The 25,211-nt window shown below is 35.0% G+C and overlaps 1 protein-coding gene across 2 annotated transcripts; it reads right to left on the bottom strand.

The window, feature by feature from the left end:
* Positions 1–3,182: 3,182 nt before the first annotated feature.
* LOC127842265 (amidase-like) lies at positions 3,183–14,402 on the bottom strand. Of its 2 annotated transcripts, none has more exons than XM_052371695.1 (12): positions 14,280–14,402; positions 11,674–11,784; positions 11,161–11,287; positions 10,769–10,941; positions 8,233–8,372; positions 7,788–7,988; positions 7,356–7,430; positions 6,926–7,082; positions 6,528–6,590; positions 6,121–6,254; positions 5,211–5,364; positions 3,183–3,775 (listed from the first exon to the last, which is right to left on the bottom strand). In XM_052371695.1, the coding sequence occupies exons 1-12, from the start codon at positions 14,305–14,307 to the stop codon at positions 3,588–3,590; spliced, it is 1,551 nt and encodes a 516-aa protein (XP_052227655.1). In that variant the 5' UTR covers positions 14,308–14,402; the 3' UTR covers positions 3,183–3,587. The 2 variants fall into 2 exon arrangements, with proteins under 2 accessions (XP_052227655.1, XP_052227664.1); XM_052371704.1 differs by having other exon boundaries at positions 11,674–11,816; positions 14,280–14,400.
* Positions 14,403–25,211: the final 10,809 nt, after the last annotated feature.

Genomic DNA, 25,211 nt, shown 5'->3' with positions numbered 1-25,211 from the left:
TCACTTAAGCATTTTACAGCTCATCGTGATCAATATAAAACATTCATACATGTTTAAGAAAAAGTAATAACGGTAATAATACATTATTCGTGAGATTGTTGTGTCTTTATGTACACACTGAATTGAGTATTTATACTCAACTATATATTAACAGAAAACAGTGGAAACAGCCATAAATTAAGAACAAGAAGCAACAAAGTAGCTTACTAGCAATTTAGTTATTTCATTTTAATATAGCATGGTAAATAAATTTGGAAATATTTCTTAATTGTCTAGTGTTAGCACTGGACTTCATAGATGTGAACTTGTTGACAATTTAAAACAATTGGTTAACATAATACTTATTTCTTAAGTCTTGATAAAGCGTACATATACATAAGAAGTGATATTCTGATTCAACCATGTTACTGTTACACAGTTTGCATTTCCTGATTGCTCTAGCAATGTTATTGTATCCACCTGTTTCAATTTCTAATGAATGAGCGCTTAGTCTAAATCTTGTTTGAGCTTTTCTATGGCCATCATTATCAACTCATTCCATATAGTTTTCTAATGTATAATCCTTTTTCAACTTTAACATAATGATATAATTTCCTTTGCGACTTTATCATACCATACCACGACTGGACGTATTGAACTCGAAGTCGTTGTGAGAGTTTTGGATAATGATCTGTTGTGTTAACATGTTCATGCAATAAATAACCAAAGCCTAAATTGTCAATACGGTCTTCGATTGCATTTGTCCAGTATAGTTTTACATTAGTGTTAGCAAACGTGTTATCTGTGATATTCTTATCGTACACAGATCGTATAAGTGAGTTTGGTGAATTGATCATTTTGCACAAGAATTTAAGAGTCCTCGCTTTACATATAATGTAAAACGTCCTAGTTCGCCCAAGACAGCTGCATTTGATATCTGTTGGCGGACACCGAATATGTATTTCCAAAATTAGAGATGTACTTTGTCAACCACAAAGATTCCCAAAACCGTATGTAATTAAAGGCACAACTAGAGTGTCAAAAAGTAACAATTTAGTTTTAACATGGAGTTTTACTTTACTTTATTTGGACAGTAGGTGATTATATGCCTTTAAGGCTTGCTCATTCAAGGTTTTGACAGCGGCATTGAACGAACCATTATAATTGAATTTGATACCAAGAAAATAAAATTTGTCAAGAATTTCAATTATTTCATTTTTTAATGACCATTAATCATTATATTTAGTTGTCCTTTTTTGGAAAATACATACTCTAGTCTGTTTAACATTTTTTATACGCCATTTTCGAGAGTAAGTATATACAATGTTGAAAATAACGCTATATCATCAGCAAGCAATAACATATGCAAGGATAGTCTATTTGTATCTTGACAAGTGAGCTTCTCAAAATCTAAACTATGTCATTTATAAACAGAATAAATAGGAGAGGAGAAAGAGGCTCTCCTTGCTTTACCCCTAATGAAATATCATGGAATTGTGAGAAGGAATTGTTATCAGTATCCTAAACACAGGATTTGACATTTTGATAAATTGACTTCAGTAAACTAATTTTACCCACAATACGCTTTTTTGGTAAAATATAAATGCGCATTAGAGTTTCATATAATTTTCTAAGACGTTTTGGATTATAGAGTTAAGTATTAAAATGCAATTAACCGTACTACGGTTATCTCTAAATCTAAATTAAGCATCATTGAATATGTTTCCACTTTCACACCACTTATAAATGCGATAACGAATGATTAATTGAAATATTTTAGACATTATATTTACCAATGTGATGCATCTGAAGTTAATAGGGATTATGCTTTTCCCCCTTTTTATAGATTGGAACAATTGCACTCTTTTCCGATACTCTGGAGAAACTCATGTGTTAAAAATAAAATGACGAAATAAAATCCTTGCAGTCAAGGAAAAATATGTAACATTTCCTGAAAGATCACTGCTTGTATCCCTCTCTCTCTCCCTCTCTCCTCTCCTCCCATCTCCTATCCCTGTCCATCTCTCTCTCTCTCATTTATAATTTTAATATATTATATCAAGTCATGATTCATGTATTGAAACAATATGCTGTCGGTTTACTACATATTTTCAGACGAAAAGACATTTACTTTCACATAACAAATCAATATCAATTCATTAAATAAAGTATTAAGTGTGAGGTATTTGGGTTACAATGGATCTACATGTTCACCTTGATCTAAATCCTTGTAGTCTTCTTTCATGTATAACGCATATTAACCCATTTATGTCTAGCGACTAGAAAGAATGGGCTTTGGCAAACAGCGTAAACCCAAATGAGACACCGCATGATGCGGCGTCTCCTCAGGGTCTGCGCTGTTTGCTTAAATGAATTTCTGTGAGAAGTATTCTAAATATAGAAATAAATATACTAGACATCCCTCATTTTGGAAATAAATTGATCCAATTTAGAAGGATGGGAGAGTCCACAAGGCATAAATGTGTTAGGGATTTCTGTGAGAAGTATTCTAAATATAGAAATAAATATACTAGACACCCCTCATTTTGGAAATAAATTAATCCAATTTAGAAGGATGGGAGAGTCCACTAGGCATAAATGTGTTAAGCTTTAGTTATCATCTTAATAAACACTATGGTATTGTCGGAATGATATTACAGAATTTGAAGAGGGATATAACATCTCTTCCAGTAAATAATTGAGAGATCTATGACAATTTTCGGTAGAACGTAAATATGAGTGTTCTGTGATATTGCAAATAGAACCTACAAATAAAAGGGTGCCATGACATTTTCGCCAGCAGAACGTATATATTTGAGGTCTTATGACATTTCTGCCAATAGAACGTTTAACATAAAAGGGTTCTGTGATATTTCAGCGTACAATTAGAGCGTAAAATATGAGAGGGTTTTATTCTGAACATGTGTAATGTTTGGAGCAATAGAGAGGAAAACTGTGTCGGCTTAAGTAAAAGCATGTACATTGTAAACACTGAAAACATCTCTTAAACAGTAAAACCTACAGCTAAAATTTATCGTAATGCATGAATCAAAAGTTGAAACATCAGTATTGTGTGAAGGAAATCTTTTCAAACTGACACATGTTCGTCAACTGTTTGAAGGTGACTAGCAACGTTATTCATCGCATAACAAAGATCATTAAGTCCGTACGGATATTTTTTTGTTTGGACGAATTCGTCTTCATACACGAATTCGAAAAGTCTACATGTGGTAAGTTATAAAAAAATTCCTTTGCATCTTTATATAGACACATTCAATTAAATGTTGAATGGTTCAAACGCAGCTTCAAAAACGTAATCTTTTTCAAAACAAAAACACAAATCATTATAGACATTTACTCAGTTGTTTTAGATATATGTTTGGTTTTAACGGCACTTGTTACACCCTAGACATGGCCTGCATCGACAAATACATTATCTGTTTGATACTGAGAACGTTGTGAGAAAGTCGTTCAAACAAAACATTCACGTATTACGCGCTAAATAAATCTCTGTTTACGTATCGCTGCATTCTACGATTATAAAATATAATTTATCCGTTTCAATATGCGACTCATCTTCATTTCAGTTTATCTGAAGGAAGAACAGGTCAGTTGATCAATTTTTCGAGCGCCGCTGCGAACTGCAGAACGGTCAAGTCGGCGAATTTGGCGCCGACGATTTGCAGACCGACCGGAAGATTCTCGCTGAACCCAGCGTTGATGGAGATGGCAGGGTGGCCGCTGATGTCAAACGGGGCCGTGTTTTGGATCATACCAAGTGCATTATTCAAGCGATCTGTAGTAAAATTTTAAGCGTTTTTGTATTGCTTCACATAAGATGTTCAATAGTTATATATATACTAGTAAAAGAAACTAAAGCGATTGCAGCATTTTTTATGAAATGTTCCTAATGTCAGCCTTTTATTTGCCATAAAATAAGATATTAATGCAACTTCAAAATATAATCCATTTGTATTTACTGGATATTTGCCGGGCGCCATAAGTGTTTAAAATTTTAAATCATTCCGTCCCTCCTGATATAAAACGCGGGATACAGTTTAAACGGTGAGCCCATCCCTGATTTTCGATCATTGGTTGCGATGATTTTAAGGTAGCGCACCCCTAATGGGCACATATCCAAATATAATTTAATTAATTATTTTCCTAATCAGCATCATTTCACTAAACTACATGCAAATGTGTAGGTAGGCTTTCCAGGCTTTTTAAAAAAATATACCGATTTTTTCGAAACCACCCTCACGCTCGGCTTTTTCCAGTTTATTTTCACCCCTGGGGTATATAAAAGTTCCATAATTCATTCAAATTTCCAAATATGGGCATGCAGTTGGTGTGTACTGATGCATTAAAGGTATTTAAAATTTAAACAAGATAAAATAAGTATTCTTTTACAGACATTTATTTTTTACAAATTTTTATCTATGGAATAGCGCCATGAAATGAAAGTGATTTCAGCCAAGTAAAAATTGAGTCGGTTAAAAACAAAGTGTCATAAATTCAAAATAGTATCATTTAAGTTATATTTTAAACTAATTTTCTTTATAGAAACACTATATACAGCAAAAATACCAAGAAATAGACAGATTTACCGTTTACTTTTTGAAATAAAAATAAAAATGCAACATGCATCATTCGTATTTTCAGCAGTAAATTACCCAATTTAGCCATAGCGTTGTTTTAATTTTAAAAATTGAAGGATGTGCATACAATTTTCAACATATTTAACAATAAACATAGCTTATACCCTATATTAAATCAACTTTCGTTAGAAAATAAATAAAACGCGTCGCAAAAAGTACGCGATGTCGGCAGGATTTTAACCTGCGCGGGAAGATCCCAAAAGATTCGTAGTCCATCGCCTTAACCACTCGATCACGACAACTTCACATCATGTAACTTTAAATTAGATATCTATAAGTAAACAGGTAAAACGGCTTGTCAATCTTTGAAGAAATCGCGAAATCATATTTTTCAGATGATAATTGGATCGAAGTCAATATTTATAGTGAAAATAATGTATTCTAAATGAATTAGGTAAACACATATCAAAATTCGAAGTTTGAAAAAAATAAAATGCATCTCTCGGAAATAATCGATCATTGAAGATCGGCAATGATCGTAAAATAAATCGCGAGAAATCATTAAAGGTGCGCTACCTTAAATGTAAAGTTATTTTGCCATCCATTCTGAGCTCGCCCGTGTCAGACACTTACCGCTTACACGTGATGTAGCACAGGGCAGCTTTGGGGCCTTGTACGGCAGAGTGGGCATCACCAGGACGTCATACGTCTCGAGCAGCGCGTCATAGGCGCGTGTCAGCTTAATGCACAGGTTCTGTGCGCGTGCGTAGAACTGGCCGCCATAGTTCTGAGGTGCATGTAATAATAATGAATCTATCAGTGAGCAGGTAAAATGATTGCATAGCATATACATCTTTTGCGCCAATTATAGTTTCTATTGGAGTCGTGTTTTGAGAAAACTGGGCATTATGGATGTGCGTAGAGTGTCGCCCCAGATAAGCCTGTGCAGTCCGCACAGGCTAATCAGAGATGACACTTTCAGCTTTTATGACATTTTTCTTTTAAATGAAGTATCTTCTTAGCAAAAATCCAATTTAGGTGGAAAGTGTCGTCTCTGATTAGCCTGTGCGGACTGTACAGGCTAATCTGGGACGACACTTAACGCACATGCATTATGTCCAGTTTTCTCAGAACGCGACTCATTGTATCGCTGTGTTACAACGCATCGCGTTACGCTCCTTAGGCACTAAGTGAATTTATAGACAGGCTTGTATCAAGACGCATGTCGACAAAATCACATCTTTTTACCAAACATCCATTTGTGACGCGTTCTGAGAAAAATATAGCGTATACCTTCCCCATGCAACACACCATGATTTTTTGACGTTAAATCGGATAATCCTACCATTTACAAACATTTTATGTGCACTTATGAACCGCGTCATGCGAAAATGAGGCAGCGCTGCGCTGACTGATCAGGGGCTACCCTTTCGAGTTATGAGACCACAAAATCTAACGTGATCTACGTGGCCGCATGTAGCATAAACCCCATTTTTCCATCGGCTCTGATATTTTAAATTACGATTCCGTCAATGAAACGTACTTTCTCCATGTAGGATCCCATTAGGAGCATCAGCTTCACTGGGTCCGAGACTTTGTCGACATCTAGGGCGAAACTCTCCCGTAGTTTTTTCATCAGCGACTCATTGTAGTAGCCCTTGCTCATATAGCCGACGCCTGTTGGGCAAAACTGCTGCACTTATAGAATTTGTCATGTACGCATGAATCGAGCAATCTTTTTTCCATTGTTTGAAACATGTGAAATTGCTACTGGTACTCCGCTGTGGTGTCAACGCTTTTCTAATAAAAATATTAATATGATAATTTACTTTGTAATATCACTACTATAAAAGCGAAATAATAAACATTGAATTATTTCATTTAAGATCTAATCGTTTCAGAAACAAATACACCCTTTAAAAAAACAAGACGACGAGCGGGGACACTCACCAAATCCCTTCACCATGCATTGGTAGGCCCCGTCAATAGCGATAGGCGTCCAGATGGCGACACCTTCAAATAGAAGCATAAGTTACATCTACGTTAATGTTAGAAAAAATAGTAAAAAAAATGGAGATCAATATTGATCGCCCCTTGGCGTGATCATATTCGAGTTATGCAGAGCGATGTTAATTTATCATTCACTGAAAAGGATTTTTATATTGACATACGCGTTTTTTAAAAAATGACTAGTAGGGAAACGATTGCATTCAATATATTCTAACTAACTACATTTATAAGAATTTGTCACGCAATAATAACATTTCGTCCTGATGTGCCACTTTTTTGTATGATCAGATTAATCCAAAACTAATGTGTGCTCGTGAATTAATCCGTTCTAAACAAACCTTCCTTGTGTAGTGGCAATGAAACTTCTTCCACGTTGACCCCAAGTCTGCCGAGCTTTCTCGCTGCTTCCCTGACGATGTTCTGAACGTCCTGCTCACAACCCGCGAATCCTTCCGCCAACAGTCCCATGCGTTTACCGCTTAGATCCACCTCCAACTGAAAGCAAGCGAGAATACAATGCTGTCAGTATTTAACACATTTATGCCTCGTGGACTCTCCCATCCTTCTAAATTTGATCAATTTATTTCGAAAATTAGGGATGTCTTGTATATTTATTTCTATATATAGAATATTTCTTACAGAAATTCGTTTAAGCAATCAGCGCAGACCCTGATGAGACGCCGCATCATGCGGCGTCTCATCTGGGTCTACGCTGTTTGCAAAGGCCTTTTTTTCTAAACACTAGGCATAAATGGGTTAATTACTTACGAGCTCCGAATATTTCCCACACGTCATGGTTGATGGTTGTCGTGAATCTAACCCGCTGTCATACCCGGCAATTGCCTGCCAATTTTAATCATACACACAAATATTGCGAAGGTTTTAAAATATACGTAGCTGTTGTTTTTTTTGGTACATGAATCAATTGTATAGCGATTGCTTCATTTTGCTGACTTTATATTTCAGCGTGAAATGTTGTTTGAAACGTCCATACAAATGTACTATTACCGCGATTAGAATGACACATCGTATAGCTCCAGCAATGGAAAAACATTGCAAAAGTACAATCAATTATTTACATTTTATTTTTGAAGAGTAGAATTGAGTCATATTTCTAAGAAAATCACCGATACAAATGCTGTTGTATTATGTATGAGTTATTATGAGTGAATAAGTATATTATATATTAAACTATGAAACCTCCAAGAGAAGAGCACAATCCTTGACATTTGCCGCCATGGGTCCGAGATGGTCAATTGTGGTTTCCAAAGAAATGGCCCCCGTGTACGGTACGAGCCCGTATGTGGGTTTGAGTCCAACAATGCCAACCCAGGAGGCCGGGATTCTTATCGACCCGCCCTGGTCACCTCCAATGGCCATGTCCACGTCGCCGTTCTTGATCTGCAAGTATCGGTGGACATGTGTATTACCACGTTGTAGCCTGATGAGACACCATATCTTTACATACAAACTACCAACCCGTACAACATTAAAATGTGCAAGTATTGGGTACTTTATGTATTTGCAAAGTATTTAATTGATAAAGGAATTCTTGCTTTGGCAAGTATTACAATTAAAGTTAACGGGTTTCAATTTTAATACAAATTATGTAGCTGAGTTTAATATCAATGCTCATAAAACTCACCGCTACGGCGCTTCCACTGCTCGAACCCCCCGAGGAGCGCTCCGGGTCAACGGGGTTCTGGGTGGGACCGGTATCGTTTGTGAAACTACTGCCACTATAACACATGTGCTCGCAGTGGGTCTTCCCGAGGATTCTACCGCCTGTCAACACACGTGAGACATGATGAAGCATTTATATTTAGGAGCAGAGATTGTTTTAAGTTTTACATGTTGATTTTAAATAAATAAATTTTACTTTATAAGAGTCTCCCGTCCGAAGCTAACAAAAACAGCTTATGCGTTTTGTCGAACAGGAATAAGTTAATGCCAATTTATGTTATTCGATGCTTAATAATCACTCGGTAGATCTGTGAAAGAATTAGGCAATATCACCGTCTTCTATATGTGGAAATAAGAGGAGCCGTTTTGCGATGATAAATAGTTATCCTCATTTTGATGCAGAAAGATATTTGATGCAGAAAAGCTTTTTTTTTGCTTTTCGCGCATATTTGACTTCCGAGCAACAATCGCGAAAGAATTATATGCAGAAATTGTCAGCTCATCAAAAAATTTAATATAATTAATTGTTTCGTTCATCTCTTTATCGACATCTAGTATGGCGTTTACTAATGTCATCTAGTATAAACAGGCGGAATCTTCAGGTTCACAAGTATAAGAAAAATTGTGCAACATAAAAAATAAACATCATCAATCACACACTGTCGAAAAATTAGTTTATCTTTCAATTGTATAAACACACAGTTTATTCATAATATATTATTATACACTGTTTAGGTTTATATTAAAGATTAATCATGCATGCTGTTCTTTAAATTCAATGATGATCATGACTTTTTTTAAGACAGACACGTAGTCGGTGCATGTGTTATTTACGTATAAGTTTCAATTATCGAGTAGATCAGTAAAAATCGCACACATGACATACCTCTGGATTATTCATGCGAAGCAACACTTTTAACCCATTTATGCCTAGTGGACTCTCCTATCCTTCTAAATTGGATCAATTTATTTCCAAAATTAGGGATGTCTAGTATATTTATTTCTGTTTTTAGAATATTTCTTACAAAAATTCCTTTTTAAGCAAACAGCTTCTGCGCTGTTTGCCAAGGCCTTTTTTTAGACGCTAGGCATAAATGGGTTGCATGCATGTTATAAAAATGGTCGTTGTATTCGTACACGAGTATAAATCGATTCATATTTCAGCAACAATATTACGATCAGATAAATTTTATTACGCTCTACATATATGAACATTCGGTTGACATTGAAGCGCTTCAATTTATTTACTTGCTCTTACATAATAACGATATTTTATATTAAAACATGTACATAGTGAACACAATTAAACCGCTTTTGAATGCTTTTATAATCATGCAGTTATAAACTTTAAAAACTATATCGACCCAACACTGCACACAATCCCCTATAACATTAATTTAAAATACACGTCTCTCATAACTTTAGCTTTTAATTTTTACAAGTGTTAGTAAAATAAAGTGTGCCCTGTTGATCCATAAACACATCATCATTATGAGAGTATAAAATTGATATCAACAGCGATTTTGCCCACTTTGGAAAAGAACTGGTGTCATACCAATTGTGAAAAATAAGTGCGAAAATAACACTTGATAAAATTTGCACCGTGTAATATTTAGATTGGGAATAATAGGTCTTTCGTAATGCTATAAATTGCACAAATCAGTTCAAAGATTAATTTACGTGCATTTCGGCTTGAAATGTTCAGTTTCAGTGCTCATTTTATGTGTTCACTTTCAAATAATTCACGTTTGGGACGAAATCGACTAAATTTCCCTTCCTTTCGGGAATTTTGCAGAAGGCAATTGGGAATTCTTAAGTTTTTCCTTCTTTTACGGTATGAAATGCGTCTGAATGTGTTGTTGTTAGTTATGACGTAAATGTGATGACGATATGTTAATAAATACCACGATATTGATGTATGATAATTGTAATAATGATCAACATGATAATGGTGTCGTATTATGATAACGACGATAATAATGCCCTTCGTTTCACTACTGTAAAACCATTAAATTTCGTGCGGTACGAATTTTCGTGGATTTCGTTGGTCCGCTGAACCACGAATTCAAGTACAATACACAAACGGACTGTGTGTTTTACCGAAAAGTTGGGATTTCAACAAATTGCGGTAAAATCATCAAATACAAGTGCATTGCGATCAGTTCATTGATTTTACTTACGGTAAGCAGCGTCATAAAATTGAATTCAAAGCAATTGTGTGCGAAAATAAAGTGTATCGCCTTAAACGATAAAACATAGAAGATAACGTAACCGTAATTTTGAATTTTAATAAATATATGATGGCACAATTTTTGTTGATTGAACCTGCGTCATATGATACTATTACAAACTGTAACACACTTAGGCTGACATGTCGTCAAGTAGCATTCCGAACATTATGCAAAACAAATACTCCAGACATAGCAAGCATTTCAATGTTATCGATTTTACGACTGTTTGAAAATCTTAAAAGAGCAATTTTCAATAACGGCAATTACCTGCATCGAGTATACGCGTCACCACCGAGGCGTCTATATCCGGGATGTAGCCTTCAAGGAGCCTACTTCCATTCAGCATGGGTACGCCGGCAACGCACACATTGTCCTTGATCCCCACCCGCTTCCCCTTTAATAGACCTTCTGGCGCTCCTGGTATGTCGCATCGCCAATACCTAGAGAAGAGAAAATGTGTAAAACAAAGTTTGGCTCTTGGTAGGTTCTTTTCTTTAAAAGGTGGTGTTCTGGCTTTAACGATGTAGCATATTTACATCCTACAGTAGAAGGGCGTCTTGTGTTCGTGTTTTTCTGTTGTATTTTAAAGTCTCGTATGCTAGTTAAAAAACCTGGCAGAACATATATATCGTCTCGTACGAGCGTTTAGTCACACTTACCAAGCATTGTGCTTATTATCGTTGGGTTCGGGTCTGTATCCCGGCGTCCTGGGGTATTTCACGAGCAGCGTTGGAGCCACGGAGTCGCTGACCACCTGATAAGCTTCGAATGTTTTCGCCATGTGCTCTGTCAACAAAAAATCACACATATGCGTCACGGCATTAAAATTATCGCCCAAATATGGCGCTGAAGCATGATACATTAACAATGGAGCGCATGTAACTACAAATGGGTTAATGTACAAACGCATCATAACTTATGTGGATTTACAGTCATGCTATTATGCCCTGCAGATTTGTGGATCATACGATGGCATGTATGGTCTATACAAATGTTATATAATTGTTATTACATTTTACCTGTTATTGATGTTCATTACTCACACAAATACACGCAAAACCTTCAATTTGCATATTGTGATATGTTCAGTTTCCCGAATAGAACACAATTTATGTCGCTTATCGATCTCAATTAAGTACCGGACTCATTTCATTAATAGGTTCTCTGCTTACCTGTAAAATCCTGAACATCCTGCTCCTTGTCCAGACGCAGGCCAATAGAACGACAGAGTTCTCGAACCTCCTCCGCCTGCGGGCACCTGACGGCTGAGGTCTTGAACATTCCTGGCAGCATTAGTTAATCAAACAGCTGTGAGCTGTGAGACGTCATCCAATCGAAAACAGCCAATAAAAAACTTGATGTGTCTTAAATCAAATCTGTGATGTAAATCTGCCTTTGCCAATTACAATTTTGCAAGCTTACAGTCTTACCAGGGTCAATAACTATTTCATGAGATAACAATTTTACTGGGGTCAATAACAATTAAACAAAATAGCACTGTGACTGGGGTCAATAATAATCATGTAAACTAACATTCTGCCTAAGGTCAATAACAATTATGCAGGCTAACACTCTACCTAGGGTCAATAACAATCTTGCCAACCGACAATCTCATTGGAGTCAATAATAAACAGTTCGCACGCTAACACTCTATCTGGGCTTAATGCAGATTTCGCAAGCTAACAATAACAACTTTGCAAGTTATCAATCTCACAGGGGCCAATAACAATTGTGCACGTCATCAATATCACAGGGGTCAATAACAACTTTGCAAGTTATCAATCTCACAGGGGCCAATAACAATTATGCACGTCATCAATCTCACAGGGGTCAATAACAACTTTGCAAGTTATCAATCTCACAGGGGCCAATAACAATTGTGCAAGTCATCAATCTCACAGGGGTCAATAACAATTTTGCAAGTTATCAATCTCACTGGGGTCAATAACTATTTCGCAAGTTAACAAATCTAATTGGGGTCAAAAACAATTTTGCAAGTTAACCATCTAATTGGGAGTCAATAACTAATTCGCAAGTTAACAATCTAACTAGGGTCAATAACCATTTCGCAAGTTAACTATCGAACTGGGGTGAATAACAATTTCGCAAGTTAACAATCTCATTGGGGTCAATAACACTTTTGCAGGCTTTCTTTAATGCATGGGGTCGTTTTACAAGTCTCTGTATGATTATAATTGCTTTGAAGATATTGGCGTATGTCGTTGATCGCGACCTCAATTACGTATACATTTCAAAAAGCCCCTCGAGTCATTTAGCAATGTCAAAACACACTTGTAGTTATAACCCTACTAAGCACAGAATGCGTAACTCCCTACATAGGCGCTCGATGTCAATGACAATGTTTTATTTATTTATTTATTTATTTGTTTTTTAGTTACCCGTTGTTTATTATAATGCATTCACATACTAAATTAATTAAAATCTTCCGACAAAACGTCTTCTAAAAAAGAAACAACAATACCGAGTGTTTAAGTAGTCTTAGAATATGTCTCCGGAACAGGCTTCGGTGTGATTTTCCAGCATTTACCCCCCTTATTACCCCAAGTGCTACAGCCCAATTGCAAACATCCCTAATTTGGGTCAAAATGACATCTGGCAGTTATGTTTTGCAATACAGAGAGTTTTTGATGGTCAATTGTCAAAATTCTGGCTGACGACTAACTTGGTCGGAAGTTCCTTAAGGTTACGCATGCGCAATTAATTTCCTTCTATATTACATATAAAATAGTTAAAGTTCGATATCAATTTTTACCATGATCAAGCAATGACCCACTATATCATCATACATCATTAGAAAGATAAATGCATAATCTTTTGAAAAAAGGATGTCATTAAATTCTATACGTTGTAACTGAAAATATTCACCTTAGAATAGGCAAACCGGTTTTGACAGCTGTGCAGGCGACCATTTTGGGCTCAAATAGTATGACCTACTTTCAAAGCCGGGAACCATCAACAGAAAAAGTAGAGCACAAAAATGGCTCTTTTTCTTATTGCTTACAAATATACCTTCAAATTAATACCAAAACGTACCATTTGCATTCTATTTTACAAATCCTCGGCAGCATTCACTGAACAATGTGTGCTATATTTCAAATTGACTGCATGTAACCCTGTAAACAGGAGTTCCGGTTTGGGGTTATGCGACCCATAGTGTTTAGTGGCTGTTATTGTGTATAAAGAGCGAGGTTCCTGGCCTGCGCGCGCATTTCAATGAGCGAGCGGGGTGACAGCGATTTAATTATGCATAATGACGCACTTCCGTTGCTTTAGAAAATGGCGAGTGATTTACCTTGTCAATATCTATCCATACATAGTCGAACTATCTTTTTTAAGAAGACGTTTTGTTGGAAGATGTTTATTAATTTAGTATGTGTATGCATTATAATAAACAACGGGTAACTAAAAAATAAATAAATAAATAAATTTAAAAAAAATTGTCATTGACATCGAGCGCCTATGACTCCCTATACCTAAATTATCCAAACCCTACCCCGAGCACATACACTCTCGCTAAATTATTATAACTAAAGTCCAACATACGAATTATTATTTTATCTCTTTCAATGAAAACATTAGTTTATGTGTGACTCGCAAGGTACAACACGTGAATTACGCGGATACATTATGTCGATAAACTGAATACATAATTGTACATTTAACTTAAATGTTAAATTGAAATGCATTTTCCGTACACACCAGCAGGTTATTGTACGTTATTTTGGCATGTATAACACGAAAGAACCTTAAAGTATACCTTGTTTTCCTTCGCTAAGGGATTCCATTACAGATATTTAACGTGCAAGGCTGTGCAAAATCAATGTACCGGTATTTGAAATGTACTCTAGATAAGCTAACTGTTGTTTGCATAAATCTCAATCGTGATACATCGACTATTTACGGAACCTCCTTGCGGAGGAGTCCGGAGATAGCCGGTGTATCGCAATTGCCTGAGAATCGTGATTTATCGGCTACCTCCGGACTCCTTCGTAAGATAGGCAGATTTAAGCAATAATTCGTCTGCTGATCCAGAATGAATTGCCTACACAATCTCATACGCAGTGGTTTCCCTTATTCTAGGAAAGAAACAATCTGAACGCATCGGACAGTGGGCTACACCACACCGTCTCTCTGATGTATGTAGGCGGCCGTCATATTGGATTTGGAACTACTTTAGAAAACAAGATGGCGGCCCCCTCGTAAAGAGGAAAAATTTAAACATGTGTTTTAGCTCGTCTTTTTCAAGATAACATTCTTTAAGTAATAATTTAATGTAGATCTGTGAATTCCCACAACGTACTTAAAAACTTGTTAAAATTTAAAGATGCCATTACTGACATACGTGTAACTGATAGGGAGTACAAAATTTTAAATTTACTCGATGTCAATACTATAAGTAAATATAAAAATTAAATCGACTGTTTTCGTTATATTTTGTGAGATAGGAGGATTGCTTACATAAACTTGATAAAGTATGAAACACATCACTCATTGTATTAGCATGGATGGCCGAGTGTAGTTGCAATAATCCAACTCCCAGCTATTGACCCTCCGAGTACGTATGTACTCATAAAAAGCTCAGATCATTCAAGAAGAACTAGGCCGAGTGGTCCAAACGGTAGACTTTTACTCCACGGGGTCAATGGTTCGAGCCCATTTGAGGGTTACTTTTGCTAGATTGGTCATTGTCGGCTCGGGTACTACTTACATGTACCCCGGGTACTCTTAAGTATACTTGCATGTACCCCAGGTATGGTAAATATACTTAATCGTACCCGGTCGATTTTAGACTGTACCTGAGTTATATTTCGCCCAAAATCCGATGTCGTAAAACGCGCTACCGATTATCTTAAACAAATTTCTCTTTTAACAAAACTGCACTAACATGCTTTTTGAATATGAGTTTCGATAATGATTTTAATATAGAGGCCATCTTACAGAAAATTGACATACATGTTAATATAATAAATTTAAAAAAGTAGCCGACAAAGATCGATTTAGCGTTACATTTACCGGGTACGTTTTAGTATATTTACCGTACCCGGGGTACATGTAAGTATACTTAAGAGTACCCGGGGTACATGTAAGTAGTACCGAGCCAACAATTACCAATCAAGCGTTACTTTTTAATTTTTATTCAATTTTATTCTTTTATTCTTTTTTTATATTGCAGCTTTTTAGATCCTATGTTTGCATTTATCAATATAGCATAGAGTCTATAATGAAAAAGATAATTTTTGGAGTTCTTATGTTATAGTTAGATTTTGTGACATTTAAAGGATTGCTTATATAAAGTATAAAATAAACCACTTACTATATGGGAGCACTGATGGCCCATTAGTTTAAGCTTTTACTCCAAGGGTCAGTGGATCGAGCCCAGTTAAGGAAGACTTCCTTTCTTTTGTTTTCTTTTTTATTATTTTTTATTGGAGTATTTTGCTCAAATGTTTACTTATCAATTTAAAGTATTTAATAACAAACTTCAATACATGTCTAATCTGTGAAAACGTCCCTTTGATATTGCTAGTTTTCCTCTTACATGCCCTTGTATTTTAAGATAGAATACTTTCCTCTCCAGAGGAAAGAGGTATGGGTTTGAATCCCATCGGGGGCTTCAGAGGATGATTCATTTTGAGACAAATGTTAATATTTGCTTGAGTGTATCCCAAAATTAGCCTTATATTAAATATATAACTGTGAAAGATAATTCAAAATAATGTTTGTTTCTATATACATTGTGATCCATGGACATGAACATTCAATTATGCAAGAAACATGTATGATTTGAGGGAAGAATACGACAGCAAACTTAGAATGGACATTCATTTAAGATTGTTAAGTAACCAAAACTATAAATGTTGTAAACCTTAAAATTGTGTATGACGTCCTTGCTTCTGGACAGCAGAACAGTTTAGGCATAAATGATTACTCTTTTTCTTAAGAATCAACATTGATGCATTATTACTTAAGTAAAGTTGAACTTTTTAAAAACTCAATGAATTGGGAACTGAATTTTTCATGTTCGTTACCAGTACTGAACATAATGTTACTGGTGAACAAATGCCTTCTCTCTTTACACTCTACAGGGAGATGGTGTTTTTCATAAATATCCAGGTTAATTTGTATAAATACCGGGTAAGACCTCGTATCATATTTATATACATGTAAGCTATACATTTATGATGATGACATTTTGTGTTTCGCTGTAAATTTACAGAGAAAATATACGACAGCCGCATGTCCAGGGTTTTTTGGCCCGATTTTATAGCCGAAATTCGGCTTTGTTCCCAATCCCAAAAAGTATACTTTTTTCCAAAAATGTGGCAAAAAATTCCCAATTTCCAAAAAAAATATTTAAAAAAATTTTGTTTTTGTTTTTAGAAAGAAGTCTCATGCGTATTTTATCTCAATTTCAATTCAATTACATCTAACAAAGTATTATATGATTTTATTCTTTTAATTTGAATGATTATAAAGAGTTATATCAAATTTAGTATTTCCCTTATCAGTGGACTTTTCATGTGGAAAAAAAGGCTAATGAATTTATTTTCCCAATTTCATGAAAATGCCGATAAAATTCCCTATTCCAAAGCCATGGGCTATCTTCCCAAAAAGTGGAAAAAAAACCCTGATGTCACCAGAGTTGTTAAAAGAGCATTTAGACAGTATTGTCCCTGACTTAAGCCCATTTTGACATATTCTTATAAACAAGAGGGCCACGATGGCCCTGTATCGCTCCACTGCTGAAAAAAAGGCTGAAGCAAATATTCTCGGCATGTGCAAATACTTAAGTATAGGCCCTATTTAAGCACATGTACACTTTTGTGACCCCCTGGGCTGGGTCAAAAAACCCAGGAGCATAATTTGAGCAAACTTTGTAGAGGACTTCTATACATCACTACATACAAAATGTGGTAGACCTAGGTCCTAGAGTTAAGGATAAGAATATGTTAACAGTTTTCATAAAATAAGCAAGATATAAGCGTATAATTTAATGTTAAATTTTGTGACCCGCGGGTCAGGGTCAATTTGACCCAAAGGGCATAATTTGAACAAACTTGGTAGAGGACTTTAAGATGTTACTGCATACCAAATTTGGTAGCCGTAGTCCGAATGGTTTTCAACAAGAAGATGTTTAAACATTTCACAAAATAGGCGCTTTATAAGCGTTTATTCAATTTTGTGACCCCCAGGGCAGGGTCAAACTTGACCCCAGAGGCATTATTTGTACAAATTTGGTAGAGGTTTATTAGATGCCACTACATACAAAATTTGGTAGCCCTTGGCCCAATGGTTATGAACAAAAAGATTTTTAAAGTTTTCACAAAATAGGCCCCATATAAGCGTATGTTCAGTTTTGTGAACCCCTGGGCAGGGTCAAACTTGACCCCAGAGGCATTATTTGTACAAATTTGGTAGATGTTTATTAGATGCCACTACATACACAATTTTGTAGCCCTAGGCCCAAGGGTTATGAACAAAAAGATTTTTAAAGTTTTCACAAAATAGGCCCCATATAAGTGTATGTTCAGTTTTGTGAACCCCCGGGCAGGATCAAATTTGACCCAAGGGGCATAATTTGAACAAACTTGGTAGAAAACTATTAGATGTCACTACATACCAAATTTGGTAGCCCTATGCCTTAAGGTTAAGGACAAGAAGATATTTAAAGTTTTCACAAAATAGGCACTATATTAGCATATAATCGATTTTGTGGCCCCCAGGGCAGGGTCAAATTTGACCCCAGGGATAAACTCTGAACAAATTTGGTAGAGGACTATTAGATGTCACTACATACCAAATTTGATAGCCCTAGGCCGGATGGTTATGGACAAGAATATATTTGAAGTTTTCACAAAATAGGCCTTATATAAGCAGATGTTCAATTTTGTGACCCCCCAGGGCAGGGTCAAATTTGACCCCAGGGATAAAATTTGAACATATTAGGTAGAGAACTATAAGATGTCACTACATACCAAATTTGGTAGCCCTAGGCCCAATGTTTATGGACAAGAAGTTTTTTAAGTTTTCACAAAAAAGGCTCCATATAAGCGTATTTTCAATTTTGTGACCTCCAGGGCAGGGTCAAATTTGACCCCAGGGGCGTAATTTGAACAAACTTGGTAGAGAACTATAAGATGTCACTACATACCAAATTTGGTAGCCTTAGGCCCAATGGTTATGAACAAGAAGGTTTTAAATTTTCACAAAAAATTAGCCCTTTATAAGCATACATTCAATTTTGTGACCCTTGGGGCAGTTTCAAATTTGACCCCAGGGGCATAATGTGCACAAACTAAGGAGATAACTATTACATGTCACTACATACCAAATGGTAGCCCTATGCCATACAGTTATGGACAAGAAGTTTTCACAAAATAGGCCTTATATAAGCATATGTTCAATGTTGTGACCCTCGGCGCAGGGTCAAACTTGACTCAAGGGGCATAATTTGAACAAATTTCGTAGAGGATTATAAGATGTCATTACATACCAAATTTGGTAGCCCTAGGTCCAATGGCTATTGACAAGAATATATTTGAAGTTTTCACAAAATAAGCACTTTATAAGCATATATTCAATTTTGTGACCCCCGGGGCAGTTTCAAATTTGACCCAGGGGAATTCTTTGAACAAATTAAGAAGAGAACTATTACATGTCACTTCATACTAAATTTGGTAGCCCTGTTCCATACAGTTATGGACAAGAAGTTTTTAAAGTTTTCACAAAATAGGCCTTATATAAGCATATGTTCAATTTTGTGACCCTCGGGGCAGGGTCAAATTTGACCCAGGGGCATAATTTGAACAAATTTGGCCAGTGGAGCTAAAAACTGATTCTTTGTTTAGCGTGCAAAGGGGATGGAGGAACATTTGTTGGTGCCTTTTTAAAAAGTTGTTTCATTGTGTGGAAAATTGAGTTTAAAAATGTATACACAATGCCTAATATGTGGCAAATTCCAACAATGTCTGTGGTTTTTCATGTAAAAATAAGAGATGTGTTTGTCAGAAACATAATGCCCCCTATTGTGCTGCTTTGAAGCCATATATTTGACCTTTAAGGATGACCTTGACCTTTCAGTACTCATAATGTGCAGCTCCATGAGATACACATGTATACCAAATACCAAGTTGCTACTTTCAATATTGCAAAAGTTATAGGAAATGTTTAAGTTTTCGGACAGACAGTTCGCACATATAAGTTGGTTTTACAAATTCACTGAGTGTAAACATTGGGCACTTATATTGCTCAAAGTGACCGGGAAACAAATTCTTGTGTTCTGATTTACATACATGTATTTACACTTGAAAAATTCAAAGTTAAGAATGGTAATTGTTTTCTTATTGCCAACAACTGCATAAATCTTAACATTGTAAACTGGTTGTTTTGTCTTTATTACTACTTTTGTACATTTTTTCGTATTGCCCTCTTTATATTAACTTTCAACATATATATATTATATCCAGTAATTGTAGATATCAGATGTTTTGTGATGTAAATGTGTAGGGTTCTTGTTACTTGTCACACCCATTTCCATTTCATAATGCCTTAACACTGATATAGGATATTAGTGATTTTTGATTATTGTATTTATGTAAACTTATTCTATATGCTGATAAAAGTGTCATCCTTTATTTTTACAAAGATCCTAGTATCATCAGTAGTGATTTTTGTAAAGAACTTGAAAATTGTATTAAATGGTTAGTGGATAACAACACTGTCTTTACACCTTGGAAAAACTGAATGTATAGTGTTTGGTTCCAAAAGGAAATTATCTTAACTTCATATTTTTACTGTAAAATGTAATGATCACACTATTGTTTCTCAATCATCTGTTGAACACCTTGGTTCAATATTCGACACTGATCTTTCTGCTACATCTATTGTTAATAATATTATTAAAAAGGTGAACTCAAGAATAAGATTCTTCAGGGGCATAGCTAGCATTTTTTGAGCTGTAGGCCCGAATATGTTACATGAAAACATACATCTAAATGTGATAACAAGATAATAGTATAACCAGTGCTCTCTTATAATATATGCTATTTACTATTTGATCTCAAGACTATAGTCTCAAGTTTAAATGAATGATATGTTTATGTGTATTAATGCCACCATTTGTGTACATTTGCCACCCATATATAGGACCCTATTGGAAATAAGTTGCAAAACTTTCATGGGACATCATGTGGTATATATATATCATGTCTTGATTTCAAATCTTGTAACTACTTGTTATTTCAGATCTCTGCTAAATACACTGACTAGTTACTTGTAACTGAATTTAACTGATTAACTTTGACTGTGATATTCAAAATGTGATCTATCACTGCATTGTGATCCAAAACCTGTGATAATTGTTTTCCAATTGTTAAATGTTGTAAATTGACTGTATTGTATGATCTGTACTTGTATGACATATATATACATATGCATGAATAAATCAATATTTAGAAAAGTGTGACTGACACTGTTTCCAGACATATTACAGTTAAATTACTTCATGTCAGTAATGGCAGTCAGGGATGGAAAATATCTTTTTACAATTGTTGCCTGCACTGTCGACCATATTTAGTGTTTTTGTTTCCCATCTTATGGGTACCGACCCAAAACCATGGGCATGCCTGTGATATGTTTCTTAAAGTTTCTTAAAAGATAAATAATATAAATTTTAACAACACCACTGCTCAGTTTTAACATTTCCAATACAGTATGTCTTATTTTGAGGGGCCATTCTGAATTGAGTTCATTTCCAAGGGCAAAGTTATTCTTTAATATATTAATATTACCAAACTGAACATTGTTACACTGTCCCTAATTTTTATGGCACTGGATTATTTAAGGCTTTGAAAAGCTAGTTGCCTGGCCGGGATAACAACATCTGGAATTAAAATGCCTAGGATAAAATATAAACAATATCTGCAAGAAGTACTGTAGGGTTGCCATCATCAAATGCACAGAAAGAATCGTTTTTCAAATTCAATCAAGCCCCACTCATTCCATTCCATGAAATCTTTCAGGTGTCTAAATACTGATAATAGCCCCACTGAGGGCCGTATGGCTATGGTCCATATACAGTTTGTGACTGCCTGGCTGGTCACTATAATGCCATTGGGACCAATGTGGAGTTTACTATTCCTTATATTACACCGAAGAGTTTTCTCTGTACCACTGTACAGTGTTGTACGATTGTTAATGGTATAGAACATAAACATATTGATTAAATCTCAAAGTTTGTCGCCTGCAGCCGAACATCAGCAATGTTGCAATGAATATAATTTAAGAAATACTGATTCTTTTAAGTTTGAATAATGTTGTTGTTTTCACTTCAATAAACAACTAATTGGCTTTCTTAAAATTTATTAAAATTTGAATATTTTGCATGCAATAATATCTAATTTTAAACAATAACATTAATAAATTTACTATTATATTACTCCTTAAAGATATTGGTCCTTATATATCTATATTATCGGTTGATTTAGTGCAAATTTGTTTGTGTGTAACCCGAACTATATTTTCGGTGTAATATCTTCCGCCTAGAGGCGTTAGACATATCCTTCCACCAAATACACCCGAGAGACGATCGCCGTTATGGCGGAATTGTCCGAGGAGTCCCGATTGGGAAAGAAACTGCTGTGAGGAGTTTGTAGCCTACAATGACCGGATCATTTAGTATAATGTAACTTCTAACTGATTTTGCCACTCTGGATTAGCAGACGATTTGTTGCTTAAATTTATTGCTTACGGGTCGCGTTAGGGTTAAGGTATGGGTTAAGGCTAACTCTAACCCGAACCTGACCCCTTACCTTAACCCTAACTCTTACCCTAACCCTCTAACCCCCCCCCCCCCCCCCCCCCCCCATGCGCATTACAATACCATGCCTCGCTCGTTGTCGTTGTCCGCTTCCCTTACTTGGCATACGACGCGTGTTGAGTCGTGGGTAATTTTCATAAAGTGATTTAATCGGTAAGGTAAATATACTTAAACGTACCCGGTTGAGATTAGACTGTATTCCCGCCCAAAATCCGATGTCGTAAAACGCGCTACCGATTACCGTACCGTAAAACGATATTTTTTATTGTTTAACTTAAACAAACTTCTTTTTAAAAAGAATACTGCATCAACATGCTTTTGGAGTATGAGTTTCGATAATATAGAGGCAATTTAACAGACAATTGACATAAATGTCAACATTATTAATTAAAAAAAATAGCCGACAACGACCGATTAAGCGTTAAAATTTCCGGGTACGTTTTAGTATATTTACTATACCCGGAGTACATGTAAGTATACTTAAGAGTACCCGGGGCGCACAGATATGTGTATATGCCATTGTCTATTTCACTTATAATTTGATTTAAAACAGCATAAAATGCATGATTAAAAACATTATTCTTAATTGTATAGGTATCTAAAAATGTTAAGTAACAGGAATACAAAATGCTTTATTTCTACCACAAGCAAGCCTACTGCTCATAAATAGGTACTGTTATGCACGTTACACTTATTATATGTTTATTTTTTTTAAATAGTTGTGTGTTAAACAATTCTAACAAATAGTGTTTTATCATCATTGTGTTTCTGTTTCATCTTACAAAAGTAATTATATAATATTTAATATAGCAATGCATTGTCTTTTTTTCAGAATTCCTGGTGCTGCCATTCCTAATCAACCGACATGTCAGAATTCTGGATTAGAATTCAGATTACTGGCTGCATATTCAACCGTAAGTGTTTTTCCTGTTCCATTTAACTGCTAATTCATAAATAAAACTTTGTTTAAGAGATAAATAATATTACTTTGAACATTTTCTTAAATACCAGGTTGTATCACCTTTGTATTGGGTGGGTGGGGCAGTCATACATGTTTGGGATAAAAAAAAATACTAACCAAATAAGTTTTTTTTTTTTTAAACATTAATTCTTGTTTTGTTGTACATTATTTCAACTGTGATATTGAATCACATGCAAATTTGCAATTTAGAAAAATCAACTTTTTATTGTCTATTTCAGGAATTTTTGGGTCCTGCGTTGGTGGGGGGTAACGTGTTTCAGACCAGAATCCTGCCGGACCATCCAATTGCAAGGGCATCAAACATAGCTTAAATGTATCTGTAATGAATTATTATAATTTTGGATAAAAAAATGTGTTCTTAAATCATTATTTTAAACAAATTATTCACCCAGGTTGACTTTTTTGAAAAAAATGAAAAATGACAATTATTACACAAGGGATTTTTCAATGTTTCCGCATTCACTAACAATGCTTTAGACAATGTAAGATAGACAAACCATACATATTTGGAAATGGTTTTCTAGTATCTATCAGAAAATGTATAATTTAACTGGGTTAATGCCGATTTTCAAAATCAGTGGTTATTGCTATGTACAGTCGAATTCGACAGCATGTATATCATGCATGTACGATGTGAATCTAAATTTAGTTTTAGTGCAGATTCTTTCATACGACATAAAGACAAATTTCTGTTTTACGGATTATTTTAATTTTCTGCATCGATATCTATTCATACGATACACGAACACTAACTCCGATCCTTATAAAAAGACAAATGCTTCGGTTATTGTAGGAAAATATTTACGAAATATGTTCGTCCCAATCGGCACGGGGCGCTAATTTGTCTTTGCTGCATTTTATAAAGTTCGTCTTCAATGTATAATTTTCCTTGCATTTTTTGTTTTATTGTAATATATTCTTATCAATATATTACATTTAAACACATATAAAAATCGTCTAATCTCGCTTTAAGCATACTTTTCAAGAGGATAAATGCTCAATAACACACTGGAGTGTATTAATGCGTGAAAAATACAGAAATATACACAAAAATATGTTAAGTGTTTCTTGTCTGCATTTTCAAGTGTATTAACTGCGATTTAAACGCAAAAAAAATACTACGCCAACACTGAAACATTTAATGTGCATTAAAAAACGTTCTTGTAAAAAATACTTAAGTGATACGGAAATCATCTCGTAATAGCTTTTTTTTAAATATAATAATACCCTTTATTATAAATTTTGTTTTGATATGCGACACTTCAATGGCATTTGTATCACCAACAAGATATATAATTTATGCCCATAAGCTTTTTTGATTAGAGTGTTACTGGTATGAGTCATGTATTCTGTTGAACAAAGTGTATCTGCCAGTTCTTTTTTGTGGTATAAAATAACAAGAACAATTCAATTGAAATAATTAGCTACATAGCTCCTTTTTAATTCACATTTCTATCCTAGTTACGAAATTATATATTGCAAATTTGCAGATTTGACAAAGAACTCTGAACCCTAGTTACCCCTTACTGATATTAAATCAAATTCCAGATGTGAATTGCTCTTTGCCGAATCATTGTTGGTTACAGTATTTAACTGAATTCATTCAATTTGTGGTTAATATTGTTTATAATTTATGTCTTGTGCAAAGCTTAACATGATTGTTTCATCAATTAAAAAAAAGATCCGTGCATCATAACAAACAACGTACAAATATGTAAAATCAAAATGGTGGTAAAAGATTACTTGATACTATGACTTGAAACTGAGAATAAATAATAGGAAACATATTTGTTTAAATATATAGTAAAATGCATGAGTCACTTGAGTGGTGTCATATTGCAATTTAAAGCCTATAATTAACTCAAACAATGTGAATTTGATGTTTATTT

The sequence above is a fragment of the Dreissena polymorpha genome, chromosome 1, assembly GCF_020536995.1.
Source record: "Dreissena polymorpha isolate Duluth1 chromosome 1, UMN_Dpol_1.0, whole genome shotgun sequence".
NCBI lineage: Eukaryota > Metazoa > Mollusca > Bivalvia > Myida > Dreissenidae > Dreissena > Dreissena polymorpha.
The sequence above is the reverse complement of the archived record's forward strand: the minus strand, read 5'-3'. Positions and strand labels throughout refer to the sequence as shown.